The sequence below is a fragment of the Dromiciops gliroides genome, chromosome 2, assembly GCF_019393635.1.
Source record: "Dromiciops gliroides isolate mDroGli1 chromosome 2, mDroGli1.pri, whole genome shotgun sequence".
NCBI lineage: Eukaryota > Metazoa > Chordata > Mammalia > Microbiotheria > Microbiotheriidae > Dromiciops > Dromiciops gliroides.
This window is the reverse complement of record NC_057862.1, coordinates 201041641-201065334: the sequence shown is the minus strand read 5'-3', so window position 1 is coordinate 201065334 and position 23694 is coordinate 201041641. Positions and strand designations below refer to the sequence as shown.

Sequence of the window (23694 nt, the reverse complement as noted above, 5' to 3'; positions counted from 1 at the left end):
TCTTAGCACAGTGCCTAACCCATAGCAGGCAATTAAACTCTTCACTAGGCACATGTTGGTATGCTATCCATTTTATAGATGAATAATAATGCAGCTAATTAAACTCTATGCCTAGATAGTTTAGCAGCCAACTTCCAATGAACAGCCAGGGAGTAGCAAATTGAACCCCTCAGAAGATATTAACAGGGCAGCTCAGTGGCACAGTGGTAGAGCACCAGCCCCGGAGTCAGGAGGACCCGAGTTCAATCCTACCTCAGACACTTAACACTTACTAGCTGTGTGACCCTGGGCAAGTCACTTAACCCCAATTGCCTCACTAAAAAAAAAACACAAAAACAAAACAAACAAAACAAAAAAAGAAGATATTAACAACCTCCCAGTTCCCTTCAAGTTTTGGTGGTGAACTAGATGGGAGGTAGGATAACTCTCTATAGGGAAACCTGCAAAAAAAAAACAAACCAGGCAGTTTTAATCACACACAAAATTAGCCACACCAGCCTTCACCAACTGTTGCTAGGCCCAGTACATTGCCAGTGGTTCCCTATGATTTAGCTCCATCTTAAAACAAAAGGGTTCTAAAGGAAGAGGTAGAGAACCCTAATATTATCAAATTATATACTAGGTAGGAGTTTTTGGTAAAAAAAGAACCACGAATGAGAAAAATTTTAATGTATCCAAATCCTTCACTGTAGTTAACCTTAAAAAACATCCAAAACAGTTTTCTTGTGATAATTAAAATTACCTCTAAAAGCTTCCATCTGTTTCTGAATACCCGTCTGCATGCAGAAGTCAAACATCAGATCCACATACTCTTCTGCATTGTCATTGTAAATCATCTACAAAGAAAATAGGAAATTAGCTATTCCTATGCTTGTCAAAGAATTTTTCAGATTGTTTCAAAGATTGTTTCAGATGTTTTCCTAATCAATATGATATTGTTCAAGATACGATGAGACAGACACCCCCACGCCCACCCCAGGCACTCCCCAAGATACAGCTATCAAAGTCTAATTACTGGAACAAAACTTTACCTCATCTTCACCTCGAGGTTTGAGATCCACAGCTGTAAATCCATAAACTCTGGAGGAAGGACAGAACTGGAAATTTAAACTGAAAAGTAAAAGAATAAAGGATTCATTACTAGTCCAAATTGTTGACTAGATATTCCTATGGGAACATTAAACAAAAAACCAACTATCAAAATTGACCAGGTATAAAGTACCCATGTACTTTATATCTGTAACTAGATTAAAAACAACCCTCAAAAACTCCAAGTTCCTTTTGCACAGTCACTAGGAATAAACCAATTAAAAGGAAAGACTTCTGCCATAACTCGTCTGTATTTGTTTATATACTTTTATACAGGATGGGGCCAGAAGTCACAATGTTTTAATAACTTTTTGAAAATTATTTCTTCTTTCTTGCCATTTATTAGTTATGACATAATTAAACTGATTTCCCATATAAACTATATATATATGATGCTATGATATTGTAAATTAAAAACTTACTGTTTCTTTCACTGTACTACACTAGAATGAGGCCTAGTACATAGTAAATGCTTGCTCGTTTTATTTCTAATGGAATTTAATAGACAGGCATCATGATGGTAACATTGAACAAAAATTACTTTGTATAACCTTAAAGCAAGGAGAAATGACAAGCTTAAAATATTTGTCTTCAGTTTAAATAATTTTAACTCAATGTTAAAACTTTAACATTTATGCTCTAAAAAGAAACCATCTACTTTTCAACATGCCAATTTTTTTCTTCAAATCCCTCATATTTCAGCCATTCCATTAATTATAACGCATTAGGCAAATATCAAAGCGCTTCCCCCCCCCACTCTTTCTCTTAAGATTCTACAAATAAATACTGGTTACAACAGAAGGGAAATTATTAACTTTGCAAAAAGGGATGACAAATTCTATACCAACTGGCACTAAAAAGCAGATTGAGTTCTTGCTGTAAGTCTATGATCCTAAAATTAACTAAAATATAACGACTTATGGAGAAGCAGCACGGTTTTAGTGGATATGGAATTGGTGCTAGAGACAGGAAGGCTTGGATTAAAGCCCTGTCTCTAATATACATACAATAGTAGATTCGTGTCCATGGCTGTCACTTAACCTCTCAGTGCCTCTACACAATTCTCTAAGAGTATGTAATATGTTGATCTGCACTGATGATGCACTTGCTAATATAAGCACAGTTAATAAAATGGAGGGAAAAAGCCTCTTAAAAACAAACTTAATCATGTGGAGACAGCAAGTTCAGGATACATTAAATAGCAGAATTAAAATGAAAATGTTAATACAATGTCTGAGACAAATAGTACATACACAGTGAAGACAAGAAAAGGTTCCTATAATGGTTTAAGATATCTATGTCTTGTATAAAAAAAAGAAGGCACTAAATGTCCAACTGTTGATTTAGGCTAGTGAAGGTCCCAAGCCAGTCCCCTTCTTCTCCCAGAAACTCAACCTAAAAGCACTTGAACTTCAAGCATTTGATCTATGAATTTACGCTCTTTGATAAACTAAATTTAAAACCTGAAGTTTTAAATTATTACTATGATTAATATTCTCACCTTTCAGAATTAGTAATCCCTATTATCAATAGCAGAGGCCTAAGGGACAATAAGAAACCAAAAATGCCTACAGAACTTAAAATTTTCAAGTTTATCTGTTAGAACACTGATCTAGTTTAACACTCTTTCACTTAAGATTTAAAGACAACAACAAATGTTTAATCTATAGCAAATTATCAGGTTTTTCTATAAACAAACACTCCTAAATTAGGGAGAAAACAAAGGAAAAATGTTTTTGAAGCTATTAGGTCTAAAAAGCATACATATAAATCTTACCCTAAATCTTCTATACTAAGAGGAGGTCCAGAACCTGATGGATTCTTCAGCATTAGATCCTGCAATTTTGTGTTCTTTTCATCTTCTGAAAGACTTTTGTTGCCTAAAATGTGGCGCCTTTTAATAGCAAGGTCTTTAATTTCTTTTAAAAATCTGGCTCTATGTGGATTTACCAGTTCAAAATCTTCCCAAGTTAAAATCCCATTAAACCAAGCTGGGGGTTTTGGTTTAGGTGGATCAAGAATAAATTCTGATTTTGAATCCTCTTCAAAGCTTCCTACTGAGAGTGAATCATGACCTTCTTCTGTAGATGCTTCAGACTGACTTTCAGTACAGTGTAAGTCTCTATCACCTCGTGACTCATAAATCAGTTTACTCATATTGCTTTTAATATCACCCATACACATGAGTTTAAAAAAAGGCTTAGAAATAGGTAAATCCACAAGTCTATTGTCCTGAATGCATTTGGCCAAGAAAATTCCAAGGAAATGAAAGAGTTTTGTGATTCTTTCAAGTTCATCACTATCTTGTGGGAATGGTGCAGTAAAAAGTCCACATGATCTTTGTACATAGTATCCAGGGGGTTTCAATCCACCTCCAAGATCAACCTGCATGTTTAAAAAGAAGAAAATAATTAGACAATGATTGAATTATATGATAAACTAAGACTACTATCTTCCTATTAGGAGGACGGGGGAACCCACAAACATTACCTTTTATCCAATGAAATCTAACATAGTATTTCTAGTGACTAAATTGTGTCATTAACAACATTAATGTAATTATCAATGCCACTACCATAGTATTCAATAATAAAAGTTTCTCTAGTTTAGTGGAGGCATAATTACTAATGTGACAGTGTAACTTACATTAAACCTTAATTCCAAAGACCCTTTTTCAAGATACAGTTGAGTCAAGTTACCCACTAACAAAAGCCATTTAAAACTATATCTAGGAGAAGGGGGGTGGTGGGAAGGTGCCCCACAGGACAAGACTAGGAGGGGAGATGTTTTTAATTTTTAAAAAATGAAACACTCAAGGTTTGATATCTTTTCAATTCAGGTACACGTATATCTCAAAATATAATATAACAAGTGTATTGTTACTTACATATCGAAATTCTATCATTCATATGCCCTTAACACCTTGACTTTTTTGGTCGCATGTTCATGGGTCTGTATTTCTAAGTTAATGAGTATAAGATGGGGAAAATGGATCTTACATGGCGAGATTCATCATCTGGGAAGTCATCATCACAAAGCCATGTTCCCAGTTCAGTTCTCTGGAATTCTGCTGCCACCAGAGCATAAAATTCTAGCGTAGGTCCCAAGCCAGTCCCTTCTTCTCCCAAAAATTCAACCTAAAAATAATGAAAAGATTGAGAAAGTGGGCTTAAAATTAGTTATTAAAATGTTTCAGTAAGGTAGATCAGAGAGTATACATCAGTTTTAAATTTTTGCCTATGGTTTGTATAAAATTCAACAAACAGTATAATTAATTAGTTTAAAAAATAAAATTCTTCAACATTTTCGTCAAGATAAGACTTAATATTTAGAAATTACTCTGACAATAGTATCTGTGATTTCACTAAAGAGATAATGTAGTAAAACATGAAAATTTGAGTCAGAACTCTGTTCTTACTCAAAGACTTTAATTATGAACCATGTGACACTAGGAAAGAGGTTACAACCTCTCTGGTCCTCAATTTTTACAAGTGTAAGTGAAGGAGTTGGACTCCTTTCTACTGTAGAGAGCATTCTAATTCAAATGCTGTACCTCTAGAACTGATTTCCGATCTGCATGTATCTGCATAACATTCTCCGCCCACTCCATCAGTGAATCACCACGTGGAACTTTTACTCTTTCATGCTTAAGACGACCAACTCTAAACTCTCCTGGATCATCGCGTCTTACTGTACTTGTTGTTCTTGTTCTTTCAACAGTAGCCTCACGCCTATTCTGCAACCATACTATTGCTCTGAAAGAAAAAAAATTATGTGCAGCTATAACATCATATTTGGAACTAGTAAATTACCTACGCTATTAAAAATTTTTGATTAAGACATTTTTATAAAACACAGAAAGAGAATAAAAGAACAAATTTTACTAACAACAGTAAATGTACAAAAGAAATGTGGGAAATCTACACCATGCTAAGTCTAAGAGAACAAACATTGCAAGCCTCCTCTTCAACCAATAATAATTTATTATGTATTACCTATGAAATAAAATTTTTAAAGCATTCTTTATTTCTAGCATAAATCATCAATTATATCAAAACTAACTTTATAGGAAAGAGCTTGTTATTTGTGTGTATGTAGTATAGTAGTATAGTATAGTAGGCCTCCACCAATCACGGACTACCATGGATTAGCGCCTTGAAGAGCCACAGGCCACAATGTGGCTGTGCAGTCTGATATGGGAGCCACAGCTCCTGAGTGACTTATAACTGGTAACTGCCACATCCTGTGTTGTATCTACCCCATGAGGAGTAGCTGGAGTGTCCTCTCCAGGGCACTGGCCTGGGCAGATCAATATGGAAAATAAGCTGTTGCCCATGCAGCAGATTTTCCCTCTCCGCGACACTGGTGGATCCAAAGGAGAGGCAGAGCCAATAGTTTGGCACCAGTGCTGCCGCAGGAGTTACCAGAGGGATGTGATGTCCAACATCCAACTGCCTAAGGGACTCCAACTCCTGATTTTTCCTCGGGGTTAACTCCTGAAGCCTTTTCCATACATGGGTATAGCTGCAAGGCAGCAGAGGTTTAAAATCAGGGTTTCCTTCCCCTAGGCAGGTTGCCTGCCAAGGCTAACAAGGCCCACCTGCCTGAATGTGTGTATGTACACATGTGTATAACACATACATATAAGTATATTTGTATATGTATATATAGAGGAGGGGGTTGAAAGAAGACATAATTTTGTATATGGCACTTATTAGCTGAGTAGCCATGGACAAGTCCCTGAAATTCTTTGGGTCTCTATTCAGATGTAAAATTAGGGTAACTCTTATAGTGACCTAATGGCTTTTCTGATATTCAAATGAGACACTCAAAGTAAAGCTTATAAAAAATCATAAAATGTAATATGCAACTGAGTTGTAATTGTCAGTTTTATTCACATGGGAAAATACTTCAAAGTAATTAAATATGAATATGTCTCATATTATGGAAAGGGTATTTTGCACATTTAATCATCTCTAAAGCAATGCAACAAGCATTATATTTACGGCTTAGAGCAGTAACTTAACTCTCTCAGTTCATAAAAGTTTGTAATGTTATATTCCAGATATATCATGGATGAAAAACCACAGGATTAAGCCACCTTTATAAGCATGCAGTTACTGGGTACCATAAAATGAGTAGGATTTGTCATTTAAACATTTTATTTTGTAATTATCACAATAACTGAAAATCTATTGGGGAAGATAAATGTCTTACAATAGAATTTAAGATGTACAGAAATTACTGTTTGGCAAAAAATATAATTTTAGCTGTTAACTAAAATACTACAGCATTTTAAGGAGCTTTTTGGATAAATGGGCAAATTTCCTATCCCACAGAATTAAATCACACTAAGCAAGGATGATGCCTGGCACTTCTTAACCATTATCTAGTTGGCAGTGTTTCTTCTCTTTAATGCGATTCAATTCCTTATGCTTTTATTAAGTGCCTATTATGTGCTGGACTCTGAGGAATACAAAGAGAAAAACAAAACTGTCTGGGCTCTCAAGGAGTTTATATTCCATCTATTATATATATATATATATATATAAAATGTAAAATATAACCAAAAAAATGTACACAGTTGATAAGAAATTATCTTTATAGTCCACTCAGTTCTAAGTTGAAATAAACCTTTAAATTATCGCTAAAAGTGTTATTATAGGGGCAGCTAGGTGGCGCAGTGGATAGAGCACCGGCCCTGAATTCAGGAGGACCTGAGTTCAAATCCGGCCTCAGACACTTGACATTTACTAGCTGTGTGACCCTGGGCAAGTCACTTAACCCCAATTGCCTCAGCCCCCCCCCCCCCAAAGTGTTATTATATATGGAAGTACCGGGGAGCTTCACTATTTTATGTAAAAATTTTACCAGTATACAATCAAGGCAAATTCATTTATCAACTTGTAGAATTTATATATGCTTCTAGGAAGAGTGTGTGAACTTGCTATCTGGTCTTTGCATAAAAGAATTTCTCCCAAATATACTGAAAAAAAATTTTTTGTTTTTGTTTTGTTTTTTAGAAAATAAGTATTTTGAAGCCTGTGACCATATCTTCTTTACATAAAACATGCCTTTTTTTCTGCCTCCCTCCCCCTTCCCATTTAAAATATGTACGTAAGACATATATCAACCTACTGAAAGCAACAGATGCACAATTCAAAACCCTTTCTCCCATTCTTCTCCAAATCAAAAGCAAATATTTAAAGAATATCTCAAAGCAAAAATTTCTAACCATTAAGCACCTTCTAAAAGATTACAGCAATAAGTATCTAGTAGCCCTAACTACAATCCTACTTGCTAAGAATACTATTATGTATGATGTTAAATAACTTCTGAAAGGAGACATATTTCTTACCTGGATGCTCCAAATGCTGTACATGTGAAATAAAGCTGCCTAGTTTCAAATGGTATTAAGAAGGGACACTTGCTGGTTAACTGTTCACACCAGTCTGGCAAAGCCCCACTGGCTAGTGCCAATGGCTCCTGAAAATCATCGTATAAAACAATGGTCTTAGTACTATGTATGAATTAACAGAAAAAGATTGAATTCTGATATACAATTAAGCAAATGCAAAGCGTGTCAAGGTCAAAATGAATAAAACAGCCATTTAAAATCAGGCAGAGAAGAACACGTCAAAGAAAGGACTTTAAAAGCCCAGCACTTACAGTATGCACAGTTCATTGGCCTGGTCTAATTACCTCAATCTGCTGCAAGATTTTCGTAGTGATTTTTTTGCTTGTGAATTCATCTGGTGGAAAATTAAACTGAAGCTGCTCATCTCCTTCTGTAAACATTAATAAAAATATAAAAACTTGACTTGCTTTTTAAATGATGGTGAAGAAACCAGACAAGGATCCTTACATACCTTCTTGGGAAGATCTTGAGTAAGGGTCACTTGCAACTATATATAAAATACGTAACAACTGTAAAACATCTTCTACGCCACACGAATTCTGTCCATTGCCTGCTTTGGCCTGAGGCTGTTCTTTGGCCAAACTAAGAATATCACAATTTTGAAAAGTAGAAATGGCTCCCTGGCTCAATCCAGACTTTGAACCATGTTCACAAAAATCCTACAGAAATAATCAGTGTAATTAATCATTAAGGCATATTTTTAGAGTAAATCAAAGGCTAAATCTATCATTTGAAAAATGTTACTTTGTTTAAAATTGCAGAGAAGATATGCCTTCTTGTCTATAAAAAACAGTGCATAATCCAGACTATAATCAATTTCCTTTAACGTTAAATAACTCCTAATAAGATGCATACATTCATAAGAAATGTTACTAGCATCTGAGTCTATGAGACCAGATTTTAAAATGAAATGCTGTTACATGGACATCAATTAAATACACAAGCTTCTAAGAACACCCCATTATCACCCTCCTCCTTATAAGAGGAACTTACAAAGCTGCAAAATGAAGCACACAGCCATTCCCAAACAAAACAGTATTTGGATGAGGAGATATACCTTGTATGCAGCTATGAGCTGAGAACAATTTCTGTTTTTCCTAATACTTTTATTAGTGCCAGTTAATTTCCAGTGGCGCAGGAAAGCGGAGTCTGCATTCTTCTGCAGGTAGGTTATCAAGTCATTCTTTGGTAATTCATCAGTGCCAAGGTACTGTTCCACATGCTCTACAGACCAGCAACCCTACAACAGGAAGAACCAAATGTTGGTCTTTCCTGATTGTAAAGTCTAAGATATTTTACATGCATAACACTAAGATATCTTTAGGATCATGCATTTAATAATTAACAACTAATTTCTAATTTAAAATGCTGTTAGTATTATTTTATTCCTTATGGTGCACCTCAGAAACAGCAATATGTTGGTTATTGACTAAGAGCAAGAAATAAGAATTTTAAAAATAAAGAAAATGTTCTTACCATTTTTCCATTTTCCTTCTCTTTGTCGGAATCCTTCATCTCTCTGTACATGATTCTAAATATGAAGATATTATCCAAATTAATTAAGCCTTTCTTAAAGTTTATTTCCAATGAAGCTTATTTATACTTTAATAAGGGTCCACCCTTTGGCAACATCCTGAGGGGGATAATAAGTGTAAAATCTTGGGAGAAGTTTTATCAATAGAAACGATCAATAGAACTGAAGTGTTCCACAAGAGACTTTGGAAGTCCATAATGACTTTTATAATGCATGCTTACTGTAAACAGTGTTAGCCATCAAATTTTAAAACTATATCAATATAGGTATTCTTTGATACTAATCAATTCACAGTTCCTGTGACATTAAGTCTGATGTATAGCTATGCTTTATACATATTGAAAGACAAAGGTCATCAAAATAGATATTTTTAAACAACCCTACAAATTTTGGTAAAAAAAAAAAAAAAAACAGGAACCTGAACTAGTGTCAAAAACAGAGTTCAAACTTGGGCTATTTCTCATCACATGCTATGAAAATTTAACTCAAAAATGTCTTACGTGTATGTTGGTTCCCAAATACGCCTAAGTTTATCAGATTTCACATTGCCATTACAGGAAAATTGAAGTAATTTTTGTACATAGTAAAAGATAGTTGATCTGAAGTTAGTGAGGGGCAATTCAACTTCACGAGTTGTTCCAAGACCTGTTACTTTCAGAGTAAGTGCTAATCGAGGCGATGGAGTACATTCAACTTCTTCTAAGAGCTCTGAATGAGGTGTACCTACAAAATTTGAAAACCATATGAGAAACTTTACTACAGGTAAACATACAATATAAAAAAGTAGAAAGCCCATTACAACAACAAGCAGAAAAAATGTTATTTACTCCTTCCCCTCTGACATATATTAGTTATATGAATAATACCTTCTAAAGGCAGGGGGATAAACTTGATCATATCTATAGGCACCTTCTAGCCTAAATATTTACCTCTATGTATTACAGATTAGCCAGATTTATTCAGGACACAGCTATATTGTAAAACATCCAACTATCTTCACAATTAAGAAAAATGCCCTTTGGGGCAGCTAGGTGGCGCAGTGGATAGAACACCGGCCTTGGATTCAGGAGGACCTGAGTTCAAATGCGACCTCAGACCCTTGACACTTACTAGCTGAGTGACCCTGGTCAAGTCACTTAACCCCAATTGCCTCACCAAAAAAAAAAGGAAAAAAGAAAAATGCCCTTTCTAGCTTTTTAGAGTACTTAAATTGTTACTGCCCAATAGTAACAATTTGTTTGGGTTTTTTGCGGGGCAATGGGGGTTAAGTGACTTACCCAGGGTCACACAGCTAGTAAGTGTCAAGTGTCTGAGGCCAGATTTGAATTCAGATACTCCTGAATCCAGGGCCAGTGCTTTATCCACTGTGCCACCTAGCTGCCCCCCCAATAGTATTTTACTAAGAGTTCCACATCATGTTTTTAAAAATTTAAACAAAAATCTTCCATGATAATAGTATTAAAGACTGAATAGGAATGAGTCATAAATTTTTTTTAAATAAGAATAGATATTTCAAGAAACCCAAATTTGTGATTTCAGAAAGTTATTTGTTGTTCATAATAATGAACAGCAACAGCTCAGATTTATCAAACTATTTTGTATCTGAAGTGTTCCTATTTACATGATTTTATATCTTCAGGATCAAATAAAACAGAGTGCTTTTTTTGTTACTTCACACATTAAAACCAATTCCTTCTTTTTCTAAGCTTACTACATGGATATTTTATTTAACGTCTATTTTAATAAACTAAAATTAATCAAAACACATAAAACACACAATATTCTCTCTACATACCAGGGGGTGGAATTTCTAGATCCGTTGTTTGCTGGACATTAGTACGACCAGGTCTAGGATCAAAAGCAGGTACCAATGCAGAAAACTGACGTTTTAGCACATAATCATCATCCCAAGTTCTCCGACGTCCTCCTTTAGTTTCATACTCTTCCTCTTCCTAATAAAAACAAAAATTCTACGTCAGCCAAACGCTACCTGAATAATAATTTGCATGCTAAAGAAGCACAATCAGTTATACAAAGTAAAAATGTAAAACAGAACATTTTGATTATATACAATTAAAAAGTTTTGCACAAAACCTAATGTAACCAAGATTACAAGGAAAGCAGAAAACTGGGAAAGAATTTTTGAAACAAATCTCTGATAAAGGCTGTATTTCTCAAATATATAGAGAAGTGAGCCAAATATAAGTCATTCCCCAATTGATAAATGGTCAAAGGATATGAACAGGCAGTTTTCAGACAAAGAAATCAAAGCTATCTATAATAAAACATATGAAAAAAATGCTCTAGATCACTATTGATCAGAGAAATGCAAATTAAAACAACCCTGAGGTATCACCTCACACCTATCAGAGTGGCAAATATAACAGAAAAGAAAAATAATGGCTGTTGGAGGGGATGTGGGAAAGCTGGAATGCTAATCCACTACAGGTGGAGTTGTGAAGAGATCCAACTATTCTGGAGAGCAATTTGGAACTATACCCAAAGGGCTATAGAATTGTGCATACCCTTTGATAAAGCAATATTATTGCTAGGTTTATATCCCAAAGACATCCCCAAAAAGAGAAAAAGACCTATTTGTACAAAAATAGTTAGAGCACCTCGTTTTGTGGTGGCTAAGAATTGGAAATCAAAGGAATACCCATTATTTGGGGAATGGCTAAACAAGCTGTGGTATTTGATGGTGATGGAATATTATTGTGCTATATGCAATGACAAGCAGGATGACTTCAGAAAGGCCTGGAAAGACTTGTATGAACTGATGTATATTGAAGAGAGCAAAACCGAGAGAACATTGTGCACAGAGGCAGCAATATTGTTTGATGAAGAACTGTGAAAAACTTAACTATTCTCAACAATACAATGATCCAAGACAATCCCAAAGTACTATTGATGGAACACAGAATGAAGCATGCTATTTTTCACATTCTTTCATTTTTTCCTTTTATTCAAGTTTTCTCATACAAAATGACTAATATGGTAATATTTTACATACTTCTACATGTATAACATATGTCTGCTTACCACATCAGGGAGGGGGGAGGGAAGGAAGGAAAGAGGGATAAAAATTGGAACCCAAAACTATAAATAAAAATGTTTACATAATCATAATAAAAAAGAAGTACAATCAGTGAAATGTTTCTAGGCAGCAAATTGGTTTCTTCATAGTTGATAATTTAGTACTACAGTATATGTAGTCACAACATATATATATGTCACATCAGAGAATAAGCAAATACAAATTTACATATGTAAAGATTATATACAAAAGGAATTACACTACCAAGTTCCCTTGGACTATAACTAAAAAGATGGATATACTAAGTTTTAGGAGTCAAAAATCATATACTCTCAAAAACCTACCTCATTTCCCCCTAACTTTTCATTCCTGACTAACTCTATTAATGAATAATAAGTGTCTGCCCTAACACATTAGTGTTACTAAATTTTTTATGGCAAAAACTACAGAAACTTACATAAATACAACCCTCCAATCTCACTTGAAGAAAAAAAGGTAAATCCCCTATTACAGGAATCAGACTGAAACCAAAGCTGCTAAACATATAGCACTTTGACCCAGCATAAGCTGTGGTTACGTATCCTACTGGCATTTATGTTATAGCTTAACCACTAAGAAACTTTTCTTAGCACACTACTGAAAGTAATGAAATGTGACCTTGAGAGGCAAAGTACCAGATGCTAGAAACTTTGCCAGTATCAGTTCCCTGACCTTCATGGCCAGGATGAAAGAGTTCAAGACAGACAATGTGTCTCAGCTCCCACAGCTATTCCCACTAGAGCCGTAACCCAGGTGCACACACACACCCTCTCTCCCCGAAACAAGTCCTTTTTCACAAGTCTAAGGAAGTAAAATGTCCAAGGACATATGTGTCCTACAAAATGTCATCTGCTATTCTTCTGTGGAGATTCCTTTTATTTACCTATTTTTTTTTTAATTTGAGGCAATTGGGGTTAAGTGACTTGCCCAAGGTTACACAGCTAGTAAGTGTTAAATGTCTGAGGCTGGATTTGAACTCAGGTCCTCCTGAATCCAGGGCCGGTGCTCTATCCACTGCACCACTTAGCTGCCCCCCCTATTCTTTTCTTAAACAATAGCATATAAGCTTTTTTTTGTTATTTTGTAGTAAAAAAAATTTCAAGTATATTATATGTTGGAGGTATTAGAGATAAAAACAAGATGAGCTCTACCTGTTCTCCAATGGGCCGGCTGCCTGCTCCAGCAGGGACCTGTGGCAACTGTGATGTGACAGCATGATGAGTCACATCAGAGCGGGAACCTGCCCGACGTTGCAGGGATGGACGCCTCAAGATCTCAAAAAAAGAAATGTAAAATATTTTTAATTACACTGGGACTATTTCCTCTACCCAGACCAATTCTACTTTGAAACATCAATACACGCTGAATACTATTAAAACTGGGACCTTTATAGGTTGCTTTCAGAAAAACTTAAAAGTGAATTGGTGTGTAAGCACCCCTGTCTGATCATAAAATTGTAGCCAATTTATTATTCATTTTCTAAGTCTGAGACACCAAAAATACCTTCTATCTCTCCCCATTAAAAATTCATTTTATTAATTTTGATGAAAAAGAAGAGTTAATATAGGGAGACTCAATATATTCAAGTTCCTTTAAATAAGTTCTTCAGGTACTGAACTTAGTTGGATAACCATGAAATGGTCTAATTTAGTCACTAAAAAGAAACACACATAAGAGCTGCCTCATGGTGCTATAATTAGCATAAAGTAAAGATATATATCAATACCATCGTGCAACTCTAAAATTTCATGATCCAACTTTTTTCCCCCATCAGTCAAAACATCCATCACTGCACAAGGAAAAGATTTTATAATCACCAACCTCCCATTTAAGAGAGCTTTTTCCCTGATTATCATACTTTTAATTTAGCATGATTTGGGGGGGAACCACTTTCCTATATTAATGAACAAAAAAGCCAATTTTCTATACCATAACTTCTTCATACTCTTGATCCTCCTGGTTGTCATCTTCATTCTCATCATCTTCTTCATCTGGCTCAGGCAAGTCTTCATCATCATCTAACTCTGCTAACAATGTACTTGCACGACAGCTATCAAGAAAATCTAGAGAATAACATCAATAATTTTACTTGCAAAGTAATAAGTGAACTGACAAAAAATAACATACATACCTATGGCACAATAAAACACAATAAAAATAAGAATAAAGTGTAAAATTGTATGTTAAGGATGAAATTACACAAATAGGATTATAGAAGGTTCCATGGGGGTAAATTGGCTATGAAAAGGTAAGTAATCTAACAGAAGGGAGGTAGTAAAAATGTATTATTTTATATACTTTTCTCCATGGTCCACTGGAATAGGAAATTATTTAATAACACTGATCCTTTCCTTTCTTCAAGCTACCAAAAGGCACTCAAATAGGTAAGAGGTTTCTTTTTCCTTCTTTACTCCAAATCAACATAACAGAATCCCATTAAAAATTTCAAACTAGGTATTTCACAAATTAGGTCTTCTAAATATTACACTAGCATTATAAAAAAGTATTTAATAGACTTTTAACCTGTGGATATGTTTTAGAGAAATAAGAAAGGAAGAACCTAACAGGTATAGCCTAGTCTCTTTTGTTCTACTCTTCATATATCAGCAAGTTAACATACTCCCTTGCTACATATGCTTATGTGTATACATATATATTCATCCATATGTGTATGTGTATATGTACATTGGCATATGTAGTAGCCAAGAATTATCTTTTACATTTAACACAAAAGGTAAAGGAAGAGAAAGCCAGTTATTAAGCAAAACAACAGCAGAAGCCAGTTCCTGGTTCAGATCCTGAGAAAAAGTACAAGAAAACAATCTGTGTGGTTCCAAAGACCTAAGGGCAACATCACTACAACATCACAACACAGAAGTTCAAAGAACGTTCAAGAGAGGAATGGGGAGAGCCTTCTCTCTATTATTTCCACTTTATCTGTACAAGTTATCTCCCCCATTATCTGTAAGCTCCTTGAGAATAGGGACTGTCTTGTATCTTTCTTTGTATCCACAGCAGCAAGCACAGTGCCTGGCACATAATAAGTGAATCAGACATCTTAAGGAAAGAAGAAAAAGCTGATCTGACAAGTATAACAAAGATACCATGGGGGGAGAGGGGGCAACTAGGTGGCACAATGGATAAAGCACCTGCCCTGGATTCAGGAGGACCTAAGTTCAAATCTGACCTCAGACACTTGACTCTTTACTAGCTGTGTGACCCTGGGCAAGTCACTTAACCCTCAATGCCCCACCAAAAAAAAAAAAAAAAGATAAGATGGAATAGACCCCATGACCGGAATATGGATCAAAAAGGGGACAAGGGGAGGGGAAACATAACACTGCATAAATAAGCCTATATTGGAGAGGAAGAAGTAGAAAGTTATGATATAGCAGCCCCCAAAAACTGATAAAATCTCAGGGTACACTGAGAAGCCTAACTTCCAGGAGAAAAAAGGTCAGAGAACCACTATACTTGACCTAATCAAATTGTATCAAAAGGGAAAAAGCAAAAGATTATCCATGTTCTAGAATATTTATAGCAGCTCTCTTTGTGGTGGCAAAGAACTGGAAATTGTGAGGATGCCCATCAACTGGGGAATGGCTGAACCAGCTGTGGTATAGGATTGTGATGGAATACTACTGTGCTATAAGATGATCTTAGGAAGACATGGATAAACTTACACGAAATAATGAAAACCAAAATAAGCAGAACCCAAGAGAACAATGTATACAGTTACAGCAATATTGTATTAAGAACAACTAGGAGTGACTAAGTCATTTTGACTATAATACCCAAATTAACTACAAAGGAAGTTAAGGAAGACACTATTTGCATCCGAAGAAAGAAAGAGGGGGGAATTACATGATAACTTTATTATATATTTAAAAGGAATAGCAAATTGTCCAACAGATTTGCAGTTTCCTGTGCAATAATCTTTTTTTTTTTTAAACTATACGGGGGGGGGGGGGGGGGGGGGTGAGGCCCGGCAGCTAGATGGCGCAGTAGATAAAGCTCTGGCCCTGGATTCAGGAGGACTTGAGTTCAAATGTGACCTCAGACACACTTGCTAGCTGTGAGACTTTGGGCAAGTCACTTAAACTTCACTGCCCCCCCCCCAAAATTTATACTATGCCATTTTATGGAAATGCTTGATTTATTCTATAAATTGAAAATAAATAATAAAAAACAAACAGTATTGTGTTCAGTTCTGGGCTCTGCATTTTATAGAAAGACCACCGATAAATAAGGACATAAAGAATGGTGAAAAGAAATGAACTGATGACACAAAGAACAGTTGAAAGAACCAGGAATACTTAACATGAAAAAGAAACGAGTCAGAGGGTACATGATAGCTATTTTGAAGAATCTTTTTTTTTTAATTATTAAGTATTTTTTTTTCCGTTACATGTAAAGATAGTTCTCAACCTTTGTTTATACAAGCTTTACAATTTCAGATTTTTCTCCCTCCCCTCCCTCCCCCCTCCCCTAGACAGCAGGTAATCTGATATAGGTGTTATATATATACACACACACACACATAATAACATTAATCCTATTTCTGCATTAGTCATGTTATAAGAGAAAAAAAAACAGAGCAATGATGAATAACCTCTAAATAGAAAAAAAAAAAACCAGCATATTTTGAAGAATCTTAAAGAGGAAAATTACCAAAACACAAATATAAGTTTGATGTCATTGGGAGATGGCACCAAACATCTATATTTGTTATTTCCTCAGTATGAGCAACTCCCAGTATAGAAATTCCCTCCACTGATGAAGGTCAGCTACTATTTATAGCACTACAAAGTGGGGACCTGGGATCCTGGGGGATAGGAACACAACTTAAAGTGGTATGATTAACCAATGGGAGGGTGAGGAAGATGGGTTGCACACTTCTATAAACAATCTGTAGATTTTCCCCCACCAAAACTACACCATCCCCCTTAAGCTCTCATACCACTTATCTTCTGGAATTTTAACATCCCCTACAGCCTCAAGGCAGTTAAAACATAATAAGACCCTGGCACACACAACTGCGATGAAGGCCAAATTCTCTACAACCCCATAAAGCTGCATCTCCCGCCCCACATCCTTCCACTACTTGGTTACTACAGCAAGTCCTTCTCAACAGCAGCCTCTGCAGTCTGGAGAAGTAGCCTAGATAAAGCTTCACTGTATCCACGTTTCATTTTTCAGTGGTAAAGAAAGATAACCCGGGGCGGCTAGGTGGCATAGGGGATAAAGCACAGGCCCTGGATTCAGGAGTACCGGAGTTCAAATCCGGCCTCAGACACTTGACACTTACTAGCTGTGTGACCCTGGGCAAGTCACTTAACCCCCATTGCCCCGCCAAAAAAAAAAAAAAAAAGAAAGATAACCCAAGATAAGGAAGCATGCAAGGTTGTGATTACATTATCTTTCCTCCCAAACACATCCTTCTTTCAGCCTTCTCTATTTCTATGTGGACATCTTCATTCTTCCAGTTACACCCTGGTAGTCCTGATTCCTCAATTCCCTTTACTCCTCAATTTCCTTTAATTTTATATATTTAATCAGTTGTCAAATTCTTTCATTTCTGCTACTACAAGGCCTCTTGCACTAGTCCCCTTCCCTATAATCACACAGCCTATTACAAAAGCTTCCTAATTGGTCTCCCTGCCTCTCCAATCAGCTACTAAAGTTATGTTCCTAAAGCACAGGTCTGACCAAAACACTCTCCTACTCCAGTGGCACTATACTTACTCAAAGTTCAAATATTATCTCATTATTAGCTAATCCCTTTTAAATTTCTACTTTTAAACAAGTTTTCTAATGTCCAAAAACCTGATAAAAGTAAAAGATCATATAAGGTTTGGAGGATGGGGGAGAAGAACCTTCAACTTATTTATAACACACAAACCAAAATAGATAATACAATAAAGTGTCCTAATACAGAAATATTAACTGCTAAAAACACAGCAAGAATCATTTTTATAAAAATTCATTTTAAGATATCATCTTAACATAGCTTATTCACCTGCGCTTTTTAAGTATTTCAAGTACAATATCTGCCAAGGTTGTTCTCCCAACTACCCTTATACACTTCAATGTTTATTCCCAGCAAGTTTTTTTTGTTTGTTTGTTTTGGGGCAGTGAGGGTTAAGTGACTTGCCCAGGGTCATACAGCTAGTGTGTCAAGTGTCTGAGGCCATATTTGAACTCAGGTCCTCCTGAATCCAGGGCTAGTGCTTTATCCACTGTGCCACCTAGCTGCCCCCCAAGCAAGTTATTTTGTATTTTTTGTTTCTCCTGTAAAAGAAACTATGCCAATTAAAATAATTTTTGATGTCTTAAATCAACACATTTAAGTTAGAACATAATGAATGCTTCTTTGAACATTTTTATACAGAAAGGTCTAAGTTCTCCCAGAAGAGAAAAAGAATCACTGTATAAAACAACCAATAGGGGCAGCTCAGTGGCGCAGTGGATAGAGCGCCGGCCTCAGACACTTAACACTTACCAGCTGTGTGACCCTGGGCAAGTCACTTAACCCCAATTGCCTCACAAAAAAACCAAAAATTAAAAAAAAAAAGCCAATAACATAAAATTTAATAATAACTTACCATATAATGAATATTCTGCTTCCTGACCTGTGTCACTCTCACTTGATGTTGATGTGAGGCTGGTGGTTAAAGTATTACTTAGTGACTGACCAACTGATAGAACTGTTGTTGCTGTGGCTACATTACTGCTGCTAGTAACACTAGATGTTGACATTGTCACTGTGGATGTAGTACCAGTTGTAGTCAAATTAGGGAAACTTTGGGCACCCATAAGAGGAGAGGCTATAGATAAAAAGATGGCAAGTTAAAATAAAAAAACATTCCCATGTGTACAACAGACCAAAAAAATCAAAATAAGGAAAAAAACTTTTAAGTAGGCTTAGTAATAAATATAATAGTTACTAAGGTTAAAAAGTAACTTGGAAGACCTAACACTGAACTGTTTCATAGTACTATAACTTTCTCAAACTGTAATTAAAAGTGGCTAAATACAAACAAGAACTAAAATGATTAACCCTTTCAAGTCATGTTTTCCAAAACAAATTACTCCAAATATTCAGTCACTTCAACTGGAATAAAAGCTTTTTCCCAGCTGAAAAAAATTTAATCAAGACCTAAGCAAAAACTGTATGAAAATAACACTAATTTCAATGATGCCCAACTAATTAACATTTCTCTCTTATCAAACTTACCTCACTACAGTTACATTAGGAACCAAAAACTAAAGCTTCTTTAGTTTAAAACAGGAGTAGCTATGAGGTTTTACACTTTTAAATAAAGTGGTTTTAAAATATTTTACATTTGTAAATAAAGTAGGCTGTACAAAAAGAGGAGGTGGGTTAGATTTGACCTTTGTGGCACATTTAGCAAGCCCCTAGTATAGAACATAACTTTAGCCCTTCAATATAAAAAGAAGTCTATTCAATTATTACTTTGAGATTATGAAAATTGTTTCATAATTGAAAAGCATTATAAACCGTTTTGGACTCCAGTTTTTAAAATAAAATAAACATAATTCACTGATTAAAAGACTCCATTTTACATTAATTAGTTCAGAAAAGCGCTATCTTCCATAAGAAAAAGTTCACTTACTTGCTGTGCTCATCACATTCCTTCCCAGAGTATTAGTGTTATTATCACTGCTGCTTCGACTCAAATTCATGTTGTTTGTAGCATTGGTTCGTGCTATGTTTGCCACTCTCCTTACAAAAGACTCCAAACTAGAAGTTTCTCTAGAGGATAAGTTAGGAACACTTGCACTAGAGCTCATAGGGGCCCCAGCAGCCAACAAAGAACTTACTGAGAGTCTGTTACTTGCTGAAGAGCTAAGGGGTCTTTGTGAAGCTGCTTCTTTGTTAGTCAATTCAGACACTGAACTAACATCAGGAGAGCTAACACTCACAATCCCCATGGATATGGCACTAGACTCTCCAGCAGTACGAACAGAACTATCAGGACCTAACTTCCTTTCAGCATTTTCACTTCCTGTGTCCGCTGTTAAGGTGCTGGTGCTTGCACTGGAGGATGACCCTACTTCAGCTTGAGGCATGCTTTCAGCAGATGAGAGAACAACAATCGGTTCATGGACATCAGTTACTGAAACTATACTCTGTTCCATTACACTCTCTGATCTCCGCTCCATTTTGGTCGAACCCAAGCTGATGTCGCTGCTACTGGCCACGCTACACACAGAACTGCTGCTTCCTTTTCTACTTGAGGAGCCTGCAGCAGCAGAGGTCTTGTCTGGACAGTTGTTTTTCACCAAGCTGCTCCATGATTGTGTTGTGCCTGAAACAGTGGATGAAACAGGTTTGGGTGATGCCGCTGTATCAGGGTCGTACCCTGGTGCAAGCTTGAGGTCAAATTTTCCTTCTGCGCCCATACGGTAAGAGTTTGAGCCACCAGCATCCCAGGTGACATCAATCCAGCCTGGAAAGGGACAGGAGTTTGTGAGACCCAGCACAAAGCAGACAGGAGCGTGTCAGACAGAAGCTCCACAATATGGGATCAGCTTTGTATCTCTGAGTTACTAGAAGTCATTAAATAACTTTCGTCTGCCAACTAAAATTAAATAGGAGATTGAAAAAGTCTTTGTCTCTGTAAGGTTACCAATGCCATGTGAAGGCCAGTATTCCTTGGGTCATATAATTCACAAAAGAAAGATGGAAAAGGTGCTGGAATTGGAAGGAAACCTGGGTTCAAACAGCTGTGTGACTATAAGCAAATCACTGATCTTTCTGAGCTTATGGCTACTGTAAGAAAAGTGTTTTATAAAACCATCAAGTACTATAGAAATGTAAACTCTTAAAAGCCAACTATTTTAAAAATCTATCCCAAGCAAAATTTTTGTTACATCTCAGAAAAACCTGGTAAATTCTTTACTCTGAAAGTAATATTATTCACTGTAGGGCTTTTCTGTTTCATTTTTCTAAGTGAATTCAGAAATTAACAAACCTTTTTCTACTATGCTAAATAAAATTATATAGTCAGGTAGTCGATCTCTCTCTGGAAAAACACAAAATCATGTAAAATAAAAAAATTTAAAACAACTATTGGTTCACTGGTAATATTTTGCACAAACTGACGATAGCCTTTAAATTTTTACCAATCCATGGAGGAACAATACAAATAAAACATTAAATTTTTAAAGTAATGACATTTTTTTTAATTTTGGTCAGACTTTGAAGTTTAAGATTTTTTTTTAGTGCAGCCTCATTATGAGATAGATTAGGCATAGAAAATTTCAAAAGCAGTGATTTGGTCTGTAATTATATACTGTATTATTCATGGACATATATAATGAATTATAATCTTTCAATTTGTATTAATATGTATCTGAAAAAACTATTTTAATATAAAATAAAAGAAATTAAATTTAAAAGTCGTAAGTCAAACATTAAACTGATTTGAAAAAGAAAATAGTTTAAATTTTTAAGATTTATAATCTAACCATTTCATATATGAAAAAATGTGTACTACATACTTTCTTTTCTCAAACATAAAAAACTTGTGGTCATTTTCAAATTTAAAAATGTATCTGAGGCAGGTAAGTGACAGAGTGGATAGAATATTAGATATGGAATGAGGAAGACCTGAGTTTGAGCCCTGCCTTAGACATTATGTCACCTTGGACAAGTCATTTAATATCTCTTTGCATTAATTTTCTCACCTATATAATTGAAAAAATAATAATAGCACTTCCCATACAAGTTGTTTTGAGGATCAAGTGAGATGACATATTGGTGTAATAAATGTTCTTCAACAGTGTCATGTTTTTATCTTTTTGTAACTCAAAATATGTAATTAATATTAAAACAATGTTCAGGATCTATCTACGGAAAAGTATTTTAATAATTCTAGATCACTTTAAAATGGTTTGAACATTATAAACAATACTAAGAAGTAAATGCATGGTGGCTTTAAATATCACTGGTCCTTAAAGGGCAGCTAGGTGGCACAGTGGACAGAGTACTGGCCCTGGATTCAGGAGGACCTGAATTCAAATTCGACCTCAGACACTTGACACCTACTAGCTGTGTGACCCTGGGCAAGTCACTTAACCCTCATTGCCCCACATACAAACAAACAAAAAACAAATAAATATCATTGGTCCTCTTAGAACATTCCTGACTATATATAAAATATAGTCAATTTAATTTCCTAACGGAATAAATTCTATGGATTTCAGCATATTCACAGAAAACCTTAACTGAATTTAATCTGCTTTATTTGGCTAGCATTTTGATTCATTTCACATGCAGAGCAGCCCTTGGAAATGAATACATTTCTTCTCTTGCAGAGATGAGAGAGTTAGGAATTTTTAAAAACATTATTAAACCAAATATAAAGACCTTTTGTATTTTAAGGGTTATTAAATTTAATCTTTTTTCTCTATAGATAAGCATATGCTTTCTATCCTCTTTAGCTCCTCACCAAATAAACAGGACCAAACTTACAAACCAGTTATCAAAATTTCAGTTTTAAGTTAATCTTTTGAAACTAAAAACACATTTTCCCACAGAAACATCATAACAAATGGTTCTGAGGTCATTCCACAAACCCTTATAAAACTTACCAGTCATAGGATATCATTAGTTCTATAGAAGATAAGTAATATGTATACTAATGTTTCTAGGGAGAAAATACAGAATTCTAATTTGGGAGGCTAGGCAGCAGGAATAATGATTCTCTCATCTCAATGACACTGGTAGTAGCTCCCATCAAACCTGGGACAAGAGGTCCAGAAGAAATGAAAAAAAGGTGAGAGTCTGGTAAGGGGAATGGGGGTTGGAGTACCTGCTCCTGTTGGTAACAAACCATAAATATCACTTCAACTCAACTCTGAGTTTTTTCTTCAAAAGCCTGAGAAATTGGCACGCTCATTACTGATCCAGTTAGATTTTATTATGCTGTATGCTAAAATCAACAAGTGAATACTTCTTTTGAGCTGCTAAAAGTACCACAAGGACAATGGTTAACAGCTTGGTTTTAACTCTAGACTCTTAAGGCTTAGAAGGATCCAAACTCATTTTCTCCCATACAACTAGCCAACAATTTTTAACAGTGATTCCATTCCTTAGTGTTTCTAAGTGTATTTATCTAACACTTGTCTTGTACAAATATCTGACTCGACTTTTCTATGCTTTACTCTATGCTTTTCCCAATACTCAACAGTTTTTATAATAATTATTTTATAACATTTTGAGGTTCAATAGTGTTAGTCTACCTTCATAGGTTTGGTTTATCATAGCTGTTCATTATATTATTGCCCATCTTATTTTTTCCATGTGAATTTTTCTATAAACTATCTATAATTTGTTTTACTATAAATTCATCTAATTATATGAAATAAAGCCATTGGTATTTTTATTGGCATTTCATTAAATCTGCTAGTTTGTTTATAAAATTAATACTTTTATTATATTTGTTCAGCCTAATCATGAATGAGTAATATTTTATCATTTGTCTGTCAAAATCACTGAAACTATTTTTGTACAGCTCTCTTGTGGTTCATCAATTCCCAAAAGAACTA

General features: G+C 35.3%; 1 protein-coding gene across 1 annotated transcript in view; it reads right to left on the bottom strand.

Annotated features, from left to right (window-relative positions):
• Nucleotides 1-23694, bottom strand: part of HECTD1 (HECT domain E3 ubiquitin protein ligase 1) — a 107124-nt gene that overhangs the window by 6442 nt on the left and 76988 nt on the right. Inside the window, exons 25-40 of the mRNA XM_043988410.1 lie at nucleotides 19755-20591; nucleotides 18723-18944; nucleotides 14047-14180; nucleotides 13269-13391; nucleotides 10837-10993; nucleotides 9542-9764; nucleotides 8984-9038; nucleotides 8565-8747; nucleotides 7959-8166; nucleotides 7792-7877; nucleotides 7448-7575; nucleotides 4643-4844; nucleotides 4089-4226; nucleotides 2867-3474; nucleotides 1032-1110; nucleotides 743-836 (exon numbers count right to left, since the gene is read on the bottom strand). Coding sequence (XP_043844345.1) covers nucleotides 743-836; nucleotides 1032-1110; nucleotides 2867-3474; nucleotides 4089-4226; nucleotides 4643-4844; nucleotides 7448-7575; nucleotides 7792-7877; nucleotides 7959-8166; nucleotides 8565-8747; nucleotides 8984-9038; nucleotides 9542-9764; nucleotides 10837-10993; nucleotides 13269-13391; nucleotides 14047-14180; nucleotides 18723-18944; nucleotides 19755-20591 — 3477 coding nt within the window. The remainder of the gene's footprint in view (nucleotides 1-742; nucleotides 837-1031; nucleotides 1111-2866; nucleotides 3475-4088; nucleotides 4227-4642; nucleotides 4845-7447; nucleotides 7576-7791; nucleotides 7878-7958; nucleotides 8167-8564; nucleotides 8748-8983; nucleotides 9039-9541; nucleotides 9765-10836; nucleotides 10994-13268; nucleotides 13392-14046; nucleotides 14181-18722; nucleotides 18945-19754; nucleotides 20592-23694) is intronic.